The sequence below is a fragment of the Strix aluco genome, chromosome W (assembly GCF_031877795.1).
Source record: "Strix aluco isolate bStrAlu1 chromosome W, bStrAlu1.hap1, whole genome shotgun sequence".
Taxonomy (NCBI): Eukaryota; Metazoa; Chordata; class Aves; order Strigiformes; family Strigidae; genus Strix; species Strix aluco.
Genome location: NC_133970.1, coordinates 28,833,077 through 28,848,849, shown reverse-complemented (window position 1 = coordinate 28,848,849; position 15,773 = coordinate 28,833,077). Strand labels below are relative to the sequence as shown.

Below are 15,773 nucleotides of genomic sequence, written 5' to 3'. Positions count from 1 at the left end.
CTGCTACAGGTGAGCATGCACATGAGTGCTGAATAAGGTAGAAACTTATGATGGAGACTGATGAGGGTAATCTGGTATATATCAAAAAAGAAAAGTTAAAGATATAGGGATAAAGAATATTAAAGAAACAGACAAGAAGAGTATGGGCTTCTTTTCAGACTTTGCAAACAAGTCTTCCTCAATTAGCAGGGCATTTCAAATGCATTTTTGCAGTACACATAAATTTCTACCATAAGTATGCATCAATTTCTCAAAACCCAGCTCATTAACTGCTCAGAAGAATGCTACCTACTGAACTGCCAATACCACCACTTCTAGATTTTCCTCAGATGTCCTTGATTTTAGTCCTGACAAAAACCCATCCTACTTAGCTTAATCTGGAAAAGGTAAGATGACCCCAGCACAGAGTAATTGCAACAAGAGAGTTCTATATGCTGACAGAGGACAATCAGATAACCTTTAATTCTGGAAAATATACAGGGGAGAAGACACCAAATATGAAGAAAAAAAACAGCCTTGACATCACAAGTAAATTCCCCAGATTTCATGTGAATTTTCTGCCACTTGCATCTGGGCCTAATGTAAAACATATATCTATACAATGCTCTGCATTACAAAATTATTAATTCATTGCTATTTAAAATGCAGAGCTACAAAGACAACTTAAATCAAAGAGGTATATAGTACCCCAATAACAAAGACTTTAATGCTATAATTCTAATGGTTGCAAATATTCTGAATGGAAACAATCAGCTTTTTTATCTTATATGAATATACATCCTTTTACCAAATTATTTAAAATTAAATAACATTAGTATCTTGTTAAAAATAAAAAATAGAATAACAGAATCATCTGGGTTGGACCTCTGGAGGTCATGTAGTCTAACCTTCTGCTCAAAATAGGGCTAACTTCAAAGTTAGATCAGGCTGCTCAGAGACTTATCCAGGCAAATTTTGAAAGTCTCCAAGGTCTCTCTGGGCCTTTTTTCCAGTGCTGCACAACTCGCACTGTGATTTTTTTTTCCTTATCCACAATTAGAATATCTCTTGCTAGGCAGCAGGCACCTCTGAATAGTCTGGCTCCATCTTCTCTATGACCCCAAGTAGAAGAGGCTGTTCCTATGAATCCTCAAATTTTAGGAAGTTAAAAGGCTTTCTTAACTATATAAATAATTAGCAACCATTTTTTTTTTCAAACTTTGATACAACTTGATCTACACAAGTATGTCACAGCATCATGTGTTATATAAAGTAAGAATATTATTTTCAGTCTTCACAGTGGAACAAATCCTAGTTCTAACACCTCTCCAGAAACAAGTGTGGAGGGGCGAGGAGTGTATATAATTTTTTTTGCTTTAATTGCTTCTGCTTTCATTTTATTTAGCAGATGCAAATAGAACTTTTTCATCATTTGGAGTAATTCTTTCACAGTTGAGAAAATGGGAGCTGAAAGCTGAGGAAAACTTGTACTCCTTTACCATTCTATGAATAAAGAGTGGATGACATTATTAATTCTAAACCACATAACCATAATAGATAGCACTAGATGCACAGTCAAGATTCCACCATTCCAAGCAGTGGAATATTCAACAGTGCTTAAATCAACTAAGCTTTTAACTACCAATAAATATTAAGATGACTTAAATGATGAAAATGTATGTGGACCATATACATTAAAATTTCAACTGCTGTCAGCTCTGATACAACTGATAGCAGAGGGGTAGGGATGGAATTTTTATTGAAACGATGAATGCAAACAAGTTTTGGGAAGAGGAGATATACACTGGAATTCAAGAAATTTAGTTCAATGGTTCATTTAGGTTGACTATCAATATTTTCATTAATTAAATGTAGTCTCAGAAGGGGGAAAAGAAGAGACTGTCGTGGTTTGAACTCAGCTGGTAGCCAATCACCACGTGGCCAGTCGTTTACTCCCCCCCCCCCCCCAGTGATCCCTTGGGAGATGGTCCTGAAGGGTATAGGGGTCCAGGAAGGCTGGGCACTCATTAAGAAGGAAGTCTTAATGGCTCAAGAGCAAGCAGTCCCCAGGTGCTGTAACAAAAGCCGGCGACGGAGAAGACCACCCTGGCTGAACAGGCAGCTTTGGCTGCAACTCAGGGAGAAAAGGAGAGTTTACAGCCTTTGGAAGAAGGGACTAGCCACTCACAGTGATTACAAAGATGCTGTGAGGCTATGCAGGGCGGAAATCAGGAGGTCTAAAGCCCAGCTGGAAATTAATCTGGCTTCAGCAATCAAGGACAACAAGAAATGTTTCTATAAGTATGTCAACAGCAAAAGAAAGACCAGGGAGAGTATCCATCCCCTGCTAGACACAGGAGGAAACATGGTAACAAGTGATGAGGAAAAGGCTGAGGTCCTTAATGCCTTCTTTGCCTCAGTCTTTAATAACAAGACTAGTTGTACTGAGGGAATCCAGCCTCCTCAGCCAGAAGACAGAGACTGGGAGAACAACCCCCCCACAATCCAGGAGGAGACAGTCAGTGACCTACTGCATCACATAGACACACACAAGTCTATGGGACCGGATGGGATACACCCAAGGGTGCTGAAGGAGCTGGCTGGGGTGCTCGCCAAGCCGCTTTCTAGCATTTACCAGCAGTGCTGGATGACCGGGGAGGTCCCGACAGATTGGAAATCGGCCAATGTGATGCCCATCTATAAGAAGGGTCGGAAGGATGATCCGGGAAATTACAGGCCTGTCAGCTTGACATCGGTGCCTGGGAAGCTGATGGAGCAGCTCATCCTGAGCACCATCACACAACACATGCGGGACAACCAGATGATCAGGCCCAGTCAGCATGGGTTTATGAAAGGCAGGTCCTGCTTGACAAACCTGATCTCCTTCTACGACAGGGCGACCTGCTTATTGGATGAGGGAAAGGCTGTGGATGTAGTTTACCTTGACTTCAGTAAGGCCTTTGACACCGTTTCCCACAGCATTCTCCTGGCAAAACTGGCTGCTCGCGGCTTGGATGGGCACACGCTTTGCTGGGTAAAAAACTGGATGGCCGGGCCCAAAGAGTTGTGGTGAACGGAGTTAAATCCAGTTGGCGGCCGGTCACGAGTGGTGTCCCCCAGGGCTCGGTTTTGGGGCCACTCCTGTTTAACATCTTTATTGATGATCTAGACGAGGGGATCGAGTGCACCCTCAGGAAGTTTGCAGATGACACCAAGTTGGGTGGGAGTGTTGATCTGCTCGAGGGTAGGGAGGCTCTGCAGAGAGACCTGGACAGGCTGGAGCGATGGGCTAAGGCCAACTGTAGGAGTTTCAATAAGGCCAAATGCCGGGTGCTGCACTTTGGCCACAACAACCCCCAGCAGCGCTACAGGCTTGGGGAGCAGTGGCTGGAGAGCTGCCAGTCAGAGAGGGACCTGGGGGTGTTGATTGACAGCCAGCTGAACATGAGCCAGCAGTGTGCCCAGGTGGCCAAGAAGGCCAATGGCATCCTGGCTTGTATCAGAAATAGCGTGGCCAGCAGGGACAGGGAAGGGATCTTACCCCTGTACTCAGCACTGGTGAGGCCACACCTCGATTCCTGTGTTCAGTTTTGGGCCCCTCACTACAAAAAGGACATTGAATTACTCGAGCGTGTCCAGAGAAGGGCAACGAAGCTGGTGAAGGGTCTGGAGCACATGTCGTACGAGGAGCGGCTGAGGGAACTGGGGTTGTTTAGTCTGGAGAAGAGGAGGCTGAGGGGAGACCTCATCGCCCTCTACAACTACCTGAAAGGAGGTTGCAGGGAGCTGGGGATGAGTCTCTTTAACCAAGTAATAAGTGATAGGACAAGAGGGAATGGCCTCAAGTTACGCCAGGGAAGGTTTAGACTACATATTAGGAAGCATTTCTTTACAGAACGGGTTGTTAGGCGTTGGAACGGGCTGCCCAGGGAGGTGGTGGAGTCCCCATCCCTGGAGGTGTTCAAGAGTAGGGTCAACATAGTGCTTAGGGACATGGTGTAGTTGGGAACTGTCAATGTTAGGTTAATGGTTGGACTAGATGATCTTCAAGGTCTTTTCCAACCTAGACGATTCTGTGATTCTGTAACTGCTCCTAATAGCCGAGATTCTAGTCCGTGAAGGTGGGGAGAAGGACATGTCCTCTTTAAATTGCTGGAATTCTTGAGATAATTTCTCCACAGCCGCGACGAGGGAGGAAGAGAGACTTTCTTCATATTGTCATAGCCAGCAAGCCAGTTCATTCACTGTTGGTCCCTCCTCTTCTCTCCAGTCCATTACTGCTAATGCACTGGCATATTGATGATGGTGTGATCCGCACAAACCTCCGCCACATGGGCCGGGTGCACTGGACTTCATCTGGATCTGTGGGTAGCCGTGCATCATCTGGGTCATAGTAAACCATTTTCTGCACAGCTAGTTCCCTCAAGTATTGAATGCCTCTCTCCATAGTGGTCTGCTTACTTGGATGACATACAAAATCTTCCTTGAAGCGATACCTCTCCCTTACACTTGACAGAAGTCGCCTCCAGAGACTGAGATTTTGTGTCTTTTTTCTAATGGCTTTGTCGATGCCCCCTTCCCTAGATAGGGATCCCATCTGCCTCACCTCCCTGCCCTCTAGTTCCACGCTACTGGCCCCACTATCCCAGCACCGAAGCAGCCAGGTAACGAGTTGCTCACCTGGATGGCAGCTGAAATCTTTTCGCACGTCTCTCAACTCACTCAGGAATAAGGATCGTGTGACTATCACTGGCTCTGCCTCCTCCTGTTCTCGTGATAGCCCTGGTTCGTCACCCTGTACACTGTGAGGGGATTTTCTCGTGTATTTCTTCTTATGTACGGGAGCAACTGACACCGTCATGGGTTGGTCCTCTGGTTCAGCTGCAGTGCCTGTTCTCGGGGTTGTAGCGGCTGCAGTTTCTGTTACTTTGTTGCCAGATCCAGAACCCTTCTCTTCCTTTTGAGGGTACTGAACAGTGTTTAATAGCACTCAGTAAGCGTGGACTAGGCCCCAGCATGTTGCAGTGAGCTGTGCCTCTCTGGAATTACCTGGGTGACAACATACTTTTTCCAAATATTTTACTAGTTCTTCAGGATTCTGCACCTCTGCAGGAGTGAAGTTCCAATACACTGGAAGTGCCCACTGTTCTAGGTACTTGCCCATGCTCCTCCACACCCCCAGCCACTCATAGTTCTCCAGCCTTGGGGTAGATTTCCAAGGGATACTCTTAAATAGTTGCTTAAGCCTGAACAAAGCCTGAACCACATGCAGGAACACACTGGCTCCTAGCAGTAAGATGACATGTTAATGTCAACATTCCAAGGATATTCAAAATTTCTGAAATTCTCAAACACAATTGTAAATAGCCCCAGGACTGATTGCTGCATCCTGTCATTGAGTAGCAATATATAGTAAAGCAAAAACAAAATCTTAACCCAACTATCACGGACGGTGAGCAACAGCATGGGAAATACATATTGCAAATGAGGTGATAAAATCTTAAGGAGCCAAGCAATAAATTTATGACCCGATCTGTCATTATCTCAAACCTCAGGCCCCATGTTGGGTGCCAAAAGACTGTCATGGTTTGAACTCGGCTGGTAGCCAATCACCACGTGGCCAGTCATTTACACACACACACCCCCAGTGAAATAGGGGAGGGACAAAGAAAAAGAAATTTGTAGGTTGAATAAAAAAAAAAATTAATAATAGTAACAAAACAGTAACAATAGTAAGTCCAAACGGGCAAAATACAGCAGTGGCTCGCCAACTGGCAACCGGTACGCAGCCCGCCCCAGCAGCAATCCCGACCGCACCAGAGATCCCGCTGCGCCGACTGGGAAACTGAAACAGGGCATGAAAGAGCACGCGTCTGCCTATATACTGAGCATGATGTCACATGATATGGAATACTCCAATGATCGATCCGGGCCCGGCCCTCTAGCTGTGCTTCCTCTCAGCCCAAGGAAAGTTAACTCTATCCTGGCCAAAACCAGGACAGAGGTATTCACAATACAGTGAGAGCACATAACATCTTAGAAGAAATATACAGTGAGAAATATATTCAGACAGGACTGAAGCTACAAGAAGATTTATTTAAGGTAAGCAAAATATTAAATTTTCCTCATTGGTAATATGGCCAGTGCTATCATCTCTTGTGAAACTGTCAACTAAGAGAAAGATATGAAGGACCCAAGCATGAAATTAATTCAGAATTAGGACTGGAGAAATACACTGTTGAGAGGTAGTCTTCCACTGGCAGACAGATGGATAAGATGACCAAATAGATTTTTCTCATCTTTAAAAGGCTGAAAGGATCAGAAAAGAAAGTGCAGCTAAGTTTAAGAACAGTAGGGACAGTAAATATCAGTATTCTCTGTGAAGAAGCAGTAACTTGGTGAACTCTATGTTAACCTAAATTTGGGTAGCTTTACTGTAAAAAGTTCAGCAAATACTGCTTGGTGATTAAAAAATGTATAGAGATTAAGTCCCAGAGCCTTAAAAACCTTGCAGTGCTTATCTTTGCATTTCAAGTTCTTTTATCAGCTGTGAACAGAGCACTTTAAACATTGTAATAGGAGTGTATTTCACTGCTCTATCACAATAATTGCACTTATTTCATTCTAAATTCCATTACAAAACAAGAGGGCTTTTTGGTTTGTTTCAGTTCATTGGTATCTTTCTATGATGTTGATCAGAATATATAATCAACTTGTTCCTTTTGTTATTTACTGCTACACCACTGTTATCTGCAAATTCTACCAGCAATGAGTTTATGACATATATTTATGACAAATATATTCAGATTCCCACAAGACCAACTAGAAATGTCCCCAACTGGTTGATGATTCACTATTTAGTTATTTTTATAAGTTATCACTTAACAAGTTTTAGTCCGTTTAATACGGGTTATATTCATTTTGCTTAGTGCTACTTTTCTTTTAAATTAGAATGTTATGCATAAGCAACCCAAGCACTATACATGTCTATTATAGACAGTCGTACCTGTTATTACTGCTTATTAGTTTTACTGTAGCACAGAAAAGTCTCATGCATGAGCCATGACCCACAGTGTTAAGTATTGTACTGTATTATTAGCACATTATGTTTAAATTGAACCAGTTTTCATTTTCAGAGTAAACATTACGTTCATTTTAGGAAACATTTGTTACAAGCAAAACTGTCTCTGAATGCATACTCGGGTAAAATTTTGCTCTCAGATGAATGTGCTTGAATTCCACTGAAATCAGCAGAAAAACACTTTAATCTGATGGAGAATTTGTACCTTCAGAGACCAGTTCTATTTCACTTAATTGGTAGTGAAAGGTGTAACTAAAAAACAGTACTTTCCAATGCTCAGGGTACAGGAGCAAGTATTGACCAGGATCCCAGTCACAGCCCACTCAGAGTCACACAGTGGTTCAAACACATTCTGCTAATATATACCCATTTTCTCTTCCCACCATTTGTTTTATCCAATCTAACAAACACAAAAACACATCAAAAAAGTGACCATCTCTTAATAGATTTATACAGGGACTGGTAAAACAGGGCTCCTAATTCTAGTCAGGGTCTTTAGGCATTACTATAATACAACTACTTATGCTATATACAGAACCTTATTTGCTAAATTAATGAAAGTAGGTGTTGTCAGTTAAATCTTCAACATACTGAGCTACTTATAGAATATGTTTCCTTTTACCTTGTGAACTAAAGGATATGAAGAAGACATATAATGAAATTAGCTTCTATTTTGTTTTTTGTTGTTTGGCACAATTTTTTGGCAAAACCTAGAACAGTACTTGACCAAACATGGCAGATATTAAATAAGGCCACTCTAGGCTGGTTTGACTTTTCTCTTGTGGTTCCTTCATCATAGGATTCAAACCGATCAAACTCTTTAATGCACTTATGTTTACAGTACTGACATAAAAAAGAAAACTTTTAAAAAAGGGAACTGAAATCTATAATAGACTTTAGTGATTTGCTGAAGATTGTAGAAAGTTACTCAGGTCACAGATAACCTTACCCAAGCCCTTACATTACCCCTTTTTTCAGTACATGGTTGATGAACACTCCAAAATGCAAGATAATTAAGTTATTCCTCCACTCCCCTCAATAACACAATTTATCTTTTCCAAACAGAGCACAGAGGAAATATAAGAAACTCGTTCCAAGGAACTTTTGACTTCCTGTAGCACAAAAGGGCCCCAAAAATCATATTGCATGCATAATATGTATAAACCTTGATTATGTTGGTCCATTGGACTCTGAGGTGGGCCCATTCCAGGGTGAGGAGGTCGCATACTCTTCATAGAGCTACAGTGAACATCTTCAACCATTCCTTTTTCATGCAAGCCATCAGTAGGCTGTAAAAAAATAAATATATCTACTAAAAAAAAAATCAAAGGAACATAAAATAAAAATTTACACAAATATATAAAGAAGCATATAAACTTCTCATACTACCTATTATAAGTAAATACAATGGGACTCTCTATCCCTGGAATCAGATTTTTGGAAAGCAGAGCACAACATGAGAAAGTTTATTCCCCCTTCCTGCTGCTTCCTTTTCTTTTTCTGATTCCTTATGAGCTGTTTGGACAATGTCAGGTACTACAAACTGGAGGAAAATTGTCCAAACAGAAACAAATGAACTGTATTGACTTCATATAACAACACAGTGTAATGCAGACCAACTTAGAACAGTACTGCTTATGGCTTAGGCCAAATTATTAACCCAACCTTTTGCCTTTCATTTGCCACTGTCCTGGAATGTCCCAAATGCTGTTTCCCTTCAAACACAAAGATTCCATTAAAGGAACTGATTTCTTATTGGTATATTTTTGCTTCAAGTAAAAATCCTGCTTGTGACATTATAGTAATTTTTCTACAGTCAGCAATCATTTAGACCAGGGGTTCTCAACCTTTCCTTCACCATGGACCCCCTTTAAATACCTTTTGTGGCTGTGGACCACCAAGACTTAATTCAAGATTTAAAGCACTAGACTGCATCAAATATTTATTTCAGGTTTCTCATGAAGGATCTTCAAATTTGGAGAGAGGGGGAAATAAATTAATCTGTTAATGCACACACTCCTATTATAATATCTTTATTGCAATGATTCCATATGAATTTAAAATAATAGCATCAACACTCTTCTTGCTCAAATGGCCCATTTTATGGTATTTTAACGTGCTAATTCCGAATTTGATGCCAATTTTTACATTAAAATTTGATGAAAAGTTTTTACAATTCTTCTCACCTCCCCCCTTGTTTGTCTGTGTTCAGGCACCATATATTTTTGTATACGGGTCCAGGGCCACCACCTGGAGGAAGAGACTTCAGCCCCGTTGTGGCCCTAAAGAGGGCCGCTGGGTTAAGAAAATGTCTTTAAGAGAAAAACCGCCTAGTTAAAGTGGGTCCCACCAACCATACTAGCACCGAATATACTAGTGTGTCAGGGAAGGCGGGGGGCGGGGCTTGAGTACGAGAGGAGCATTGATGGGAGGGGGCTGGGGGAAAAGGAGGCGCAGTGCTTGCCGCGGGCCAGGCCAAACGTTTCCGGGCTGGACGTTCCCCAGCCCTGCTTTAAGCCTTCGCAGACCCCCTGTGATCACATCGTGGCCCCCCCAGGGGTCCGCGGACCACGGGTTGAGAACCACTGATTTATGGTATACAAGGTGTATTGGGTTTAAGCGGCAAAGCTTTGGTAGTGGAAGGGGGCAGGACTGCAGGGGTGGCCTCTGTGAGAAGAGGGAGAAGAGGTATGGGGCTGCCCTGTGTCTGACACAGCCAGTTCCTGCCAGCTCAGCAATAGTTCCACTGCAGGCCAGAGCTGAGCCAAATGCTAGACAAGCAAGGGGGGACAAGGGGGGGAGATGAGTGAGAAACAGCAGTGCAAACACCAAGGTCAGAGAAGAAGGAGGGGGAGGAGGTGCCCAAGGCACCAGAGCAGATACCTGCAGCTCATGGAGGACACCATGCTTTATTGTTTTTGTCTTTCTTTCTCACTATCCAAATCTATTTTAACAAATAAATAAATTAAATTAATTTTCCCCAAGTCAAGTCTGTTTTGACCTTGACAGTAATTGGTAAGCTATCTCCCTATCTTTATCTCACCTCATGAGATTTTTCATCCTATTTTCTCCCCCTGTCCTGTTGAGGAGGGGGAGTGAGCAGCTGGGTGGGCATTTTTGTCTGGTCTAAGTGCTAGCAATTGGAGTGGGGAACAACAAGTCATAGGGGTCCATGTGTCTGTGGTACCAGCAACTGGAGAGACTGGAGTGCATGTTTATTGTGTGGCCATGTATGTCAGTGTGTGATTGCTAACATATATCAAGCCAAACTAGCCAGCAAGTAGGATAAGAGGTTTGGGAGCCAGTGTATAAGCCTAGGCCAGATACTGGAGAGACCAGAGGGTCTGAGAGTTGGCTATTAGAAAAACCAGGAGGTCCAAGCCAGCTATGGGGGTCAGCTATGGGGGTCAGCTATGGGGGTGGCCATAGGTCTGGACCAGTTACCAGAGAGATCTATTTGCATGTGTGTGTGTCTGTGAGGCAACTGGGAAACCAGGGGATCCAGGGACCAGCTACTGAATAGACTAAGTGTCTATGGCCAGTTATTGCAAGGATCTATAGTGCATATGTCCATGTGTGCAAGGGGGGGGGGGCAAGGCAAGTACCAGGAACTGGAATGAGGCTGCAGGTCTTGAGGGCTGCATGCCAAGGTGCCAGCAACTGGAAGACCAGGGGATCCAGGGGCCAGCTAATGGGTCGACTGAGTGTCTAAGCCCAGCTCCTGGAAGGATCCATATCATATATATTTTCCACTAACAGGCTTTCATCCTGATCATCTAGAGAGCAGAACAGGATGAGACTGTTGGTACTGGCTGTGCTTGCAAGTGCAGTGTTTTCTGTTGGTGTTGATCTGTGCATCTGTATGTATATGTGTATTGTGTGCATATGTGCCTACTAGGAACACACCCTCACTCTCACCTAGACCTGGGGACACAGAGCACTGGCAGCCTTGCCCCTACCCTATTACAGGATTTAGCAACCCCTTATATCAAGCAGTTTTTTCATATAGTTCTGCATAATTTGGATTCTTTCAAATTCTGTACGCATTATATTATTCTCTGTAAGTTAGTCAAGTATCCAATACGGAATGAAGGTAGTTTACTGGTTAGTATGTCAATTTTAAAAGTGAGGATCATATCCCATTGAATATATATGCACAAATATGCCCATCCTACAAATAACTGCATGAATCAGAGCATATTTTGTCTACTTTAGTCATGCACACACACAAGTGTACTACAACAAATGAACTGGCAGCCTGAAGAACAGGGCTGTTTAAGCCAACAGTGCTGCTAAAACAAATACTTGTGTAGTTACAGTCTTAGTCTCATTTGCAAAATCAGTAGAGAGAAGGGGAAGTAATTTTATTCTAGCTATACTGACTGGTCACTTTTAAAAGAAGCCCTGAAGTATCTCAAAGGCATAACTTGTACTCTGGTACACAGAACTTCTCCAAGATGCTCCTAAAATCTCTATAAAAGCTCCGTGGTATGTATTTGTTTCCACTGCTGACATAGCATACAGCTCCTGATGAATGCACAAGGTGAAGCCAGATGTAGAAGTTACACTTACTATATTGAGTATTCAATTGTTCTACTGCAGAATTCCAGGTGCTTCCTCTCTTGTGCAGTTCAGGAATCTCTCAAGAGAGAGACAGTTGAAGAATGTAAACCCAGATTGCCTATTGAGTTTTTGGTACTCACCAGAATGATGGCATCTTGGGCAGTCACTGACCCCACAAACAAGGAAATGGCAATTGCAAATGTTTGATATCATAGAATCATAGAATCATTTAGTTTGGAAAAGACCCTTAAGATCATGAAGTCCAACCATAAACCTAACACTACCAAGTCCACCACTAAACCATGTCCCTAAGCGCCACATCTGCACATCTTTTAAACACCTCCAGGGATGGTGACTCAACCACTTCCCTGGGCAGCCTGTTCCAATGCTTGACAACCCATTTGTTGAAAAAATTTTTCCTAATATCCAGTCTAAACCTCCTCTGGCACAACTTGAGGCTAACAAATAAACTAACTTGATGCTTCAAGATTCATGTTCATAAAATTCAAGTACTGAATGTACCAACCTCTCAAAAATTATGATTTCAGCAGTTCAATACAACTTGGGACCATGGCTCCCCTCCATCTTAGATGTCTTTGCATTATCAAAAGTTTTAATGATGTGTCTTTTCATACTGTAGATGACAACCAGTGTCATGTCCTTATTGACTGGACATGACAATCATTGTCTTAATAACTAAGATTGAGCCATATGTGAAAAAGGTAAGTTGAAGAAGTTGCCATTTCAGAAAGAGTTCAAAAATGTTTTAAAAGTAAATAAATAAATGGTTCATTTTAATTTTAATTTGAAAATTTCTCTATATGCTTATAGTAATAAGAACAATTCCAGGTGACACCAATGATAGTCACCAAAAGGCTTTGAAATATCTTGCTTCTGTAAGCAGTTATTGCATATTTACGAAGTTAAAACACCTGTAAAAGTGAAGTTATCATAAATTTACTTCATAATTAAATAAAAGAGGAGAATTAGTAAGAGAATGCTTTAAAAAAGAAAATTTCAGACATATTATAGCAAAGGAAATTGATTGTGTAAGCACACATGTAAATTTAAGCATGACAAGCACTCAAGTCAGATTATTCACATGCTTTAAATTAAATAGTTTTAAATTCCTTAATGAGATGGAGCCTATGTAAATTAATTTGACAATAATTTTTAAATCAACAGGGAAGATGAAACAAATATTTAAGACTTTTAAGAGATAATAATAAAAATAAATGTTCATGGAAAAAAAAAAGTCACCCCAGAAAAATATAATATGGAAAAAGAATAGTTCCAAACAGATGTCTAAAAAGAACCGTACAAGATCTAACATGTAGGTTTAACTACAAAAAATGACTACTAGAATGGTCTTGTAGCACTTCAATTTTATTCTCTAGCAAGGCCTATTGTATTAAAATGTGTAGTCTACAAATTAAGATTTGCATAATTGATAGCACTGTAGTTCAAACTGGTCTATTAAAAACAAACAAGTTGTGTTTGATCCAATATGTACACCATCTTTAGTAATAAAGATGTAATCAAAGTGTAGCTGCAGTTTTGCAGGTGATATATGAAGTGCAATAGATTGTTTTGCAGGTCTAAATGTAGTAAAAGTATGCTTTTTAATCAATGGAGAGAAGTTTAGGAAAAAATCTCATTTATTAAAAACAAAATTACCTTATGCCGTTGGTGCATGCCCTCCTCCAGGTAATCCGTAGACTCCATTGTTGGCATAGGATGTGAGATACTGGGCAGTCCAGGACTCTGCCCCATCATGCTGTGTAGTGAGCCAGGAGATGGCCCTGGTCCTGGGCTAGGTCCTAGAATTGGTCCAGGTGGGGAAGGACCAGGATAAGTCATTGTGCCAGGGTCCACTGGTGTAGACATCTATTTTGTGTCTCCTTTTCAATTAACAGAATAGCTCTAATGAAAAGAAAAAAATAAATAAAACAGAATTTCCATGTGTCATCAGGGTCAGTGGAATATAGCCAGAAAAAAAAAACTATACTGGAGACCATTTGGATGGTGAGAAACAAAGACCAAAAAATTAAAACAGCACCTTTCCCCATCCCTCCTTTTCCCAGGCTCAACTTCACTCCCAGCTTCTCTACCTCTCCCTGTCAGCAGCACAGGGGGGATGGGGAATGAGGGGTTACAGTCAGTAGTAACAGTTCCTATCTGCCTGTCCTTCCTCCTGACACTTTTCCCCTGCTCCAGCGTGGGTCCTCTTCATGGGACACAATTCCTTTGGGGAAATCTGCTCCAGTGTGAGCTCTCCACAGGAGATTCCTTCAGGGATTAGCCAACTGCTCCAGCATGGAGTCCTCCATGGGCTGCAGTGTGGATATGTGCTCCACCATGGTGACACAGGACATGGAAAAGGCTGAGGTACTGAATGCCTTCTATGCCTTGGTCTTTACGAGCAGGACCAGCCTTCAGGAATCCCAGGTCCCAGAGACCACAGGGAAAGGCTGGAGCAAGGAAGCAGATCAGGTCAGGGAATCCTTAAGCATCCTTAACTGGATGTACACAAGCCCATGGGCCCTGATGGGATGCAACCACAAGTGCTGAGGGAGATGGCTCATGTCATTGCGAGGTCACTCCAAATAATCTTTGAACAATCAAGGTGATTGGGAGAGGTGCCTGAGGACTGGAGGAAAGTAAATGTCATCACTCGTATCCTCAAGAAGGAGGACCCAGAGAACTACAGGCCAGTCAGCTTCACCTCCAATCCCTGGGAAAGTGATACAGCAACTAATTCTGGGAACCATTTCCAGGCACATTAATGACAAGAAGGTGATCAAGAATAGTCAGCATGGATTCACCAAGGGAAGGTTAAATGACTATGATGAAATGACTGGCTTAGTAGATGAGGGGAGAGCAGTGGATATGCTCCATGTACACTTTAGTAAGGTTTTTGATACTGTCTCCCATAAGAACCTCATAGACAAGCTGATGAAGTATGGACTGGATGAGCAGACAGTGAGGAGGACTGAAAATTGGCCAAAGGGATGGGCCCAGAGGATGGAGATCAGTGGCACGAAGACTAGTTGGAGGCCAGTGACTAGTGGTGTACCCCAGGGGTCAATATTGGGTCTGATCTGGTTTAACATCTTCATTAATGATCTGGATGATGGCCTATAAAATCAGCTAGCAAACTCCAAAAAATCTGTCATTATCTCAAACCCTTCAAGCCCCATGTTGGGCACCAAAAAGACTATCATGGTTTAACCTCAGTAGGAAGCTAAGCACCACACAGCTGCTCACTTACTCCCTCCACAGTGGGATGGGGGAGAGAATTGGAAGGGTAAAAGTGAGAAAACTTGTAGGTTGAAATAAAGACAACTGAATAGGTAAAGCAAAAGCTGAACGCACAAAGAAAGTAAATAAGGAATTTATTCACTACGCCCCATCAGCAGGCGGATGTTTAGCCATTTTGAGAAAAGCAGGGCTCCATCACACCTAACAGTTACTTGGGAAGACAAATGCCATCACTCTGAACGTCCCCCACTTCCTCCAGCTTTTAGTGCTGAGCATGATGTCATATGGTATAGAATATGGTCAGTTCAGGTCAGCTGTCTCAGTTGTGTCCACTCCCAACTTCTTGTGCATCCCCAGCCCACTTTCCGGCAGAGCAGTATGAGAAGCAGAAAAGGCCTTGATGCTTGTCCTGGGTTCATCTGGGATAGAGTTAATTTTCACAAGAAGCTGGGAGAGGAACAGCTAGGACAGCTGACCCAAATTAGCCAAGGGGATATTCTATACCATATGACATCATGCTCAGTATATAACTGGGGGAGCTGGCTAGAGGGAAGATGGATTGCAGCTCAGGAATGGTCTGAGTATTGGGTTCCGGGTGATGAGTGTGGGAATTGGTGGTTAGCAAAATGTAAACTGACCTTGAGGTTAGAAGGATGATTGTGGGAAACTGAGGCAGCATTATGAAACACTGTGTTGTGTGAAAAACAGCAGTAAAAAACACCACCTGCAGAGTGTGGTGAGCATGTAAGCAATAAACAGGCAAAACCTGAAGGTCAGTAGGATGTAGAAGTAGAAATGAAACTATGTAATAAATTGGGAGCTTGCACACAGTGCAGTAGCATTTGCTCTTGGCAATGCCCCCCCTTCAACAAACTGGTGTGAGTTTGTC

At 42.3% G+C, this 15,773-nt stretch overlaps 1 protein-coding gene across 1 annotated transcript in view; it reads right to left on the bottom strand.

Annotated features, from left to right (window-relative positions):
- LOC141917748 (SWI/SNF-related matrix-associated actin-dependent regulator of chromatin subfamily A member 2) overlaps nt 1-15,773 on the bottom strand; it is a 225,979-nt gene that overhangs the window by 198,833 nt on the left and 11,373 nt on the right. Inside the window, exons 2-3 of the mRNA XM_074811167.1 lie at nt 13,301-13,546; nt 8,226-8,349 (exon numbers count right to left, since the gene is read on the bottom strand). Of these exons, the coding sequence (XP_074667268.1) occupies nt 8,226-8,349; nt 13,301-13,510 (334 nt within the window). The 5' untranslated portion in view covers nt 13,511-13,546. The remainder of the gene's footprint in view (nt 1-8,225; nt 8,350-13,300; nt 13,547-15,773) is intronic.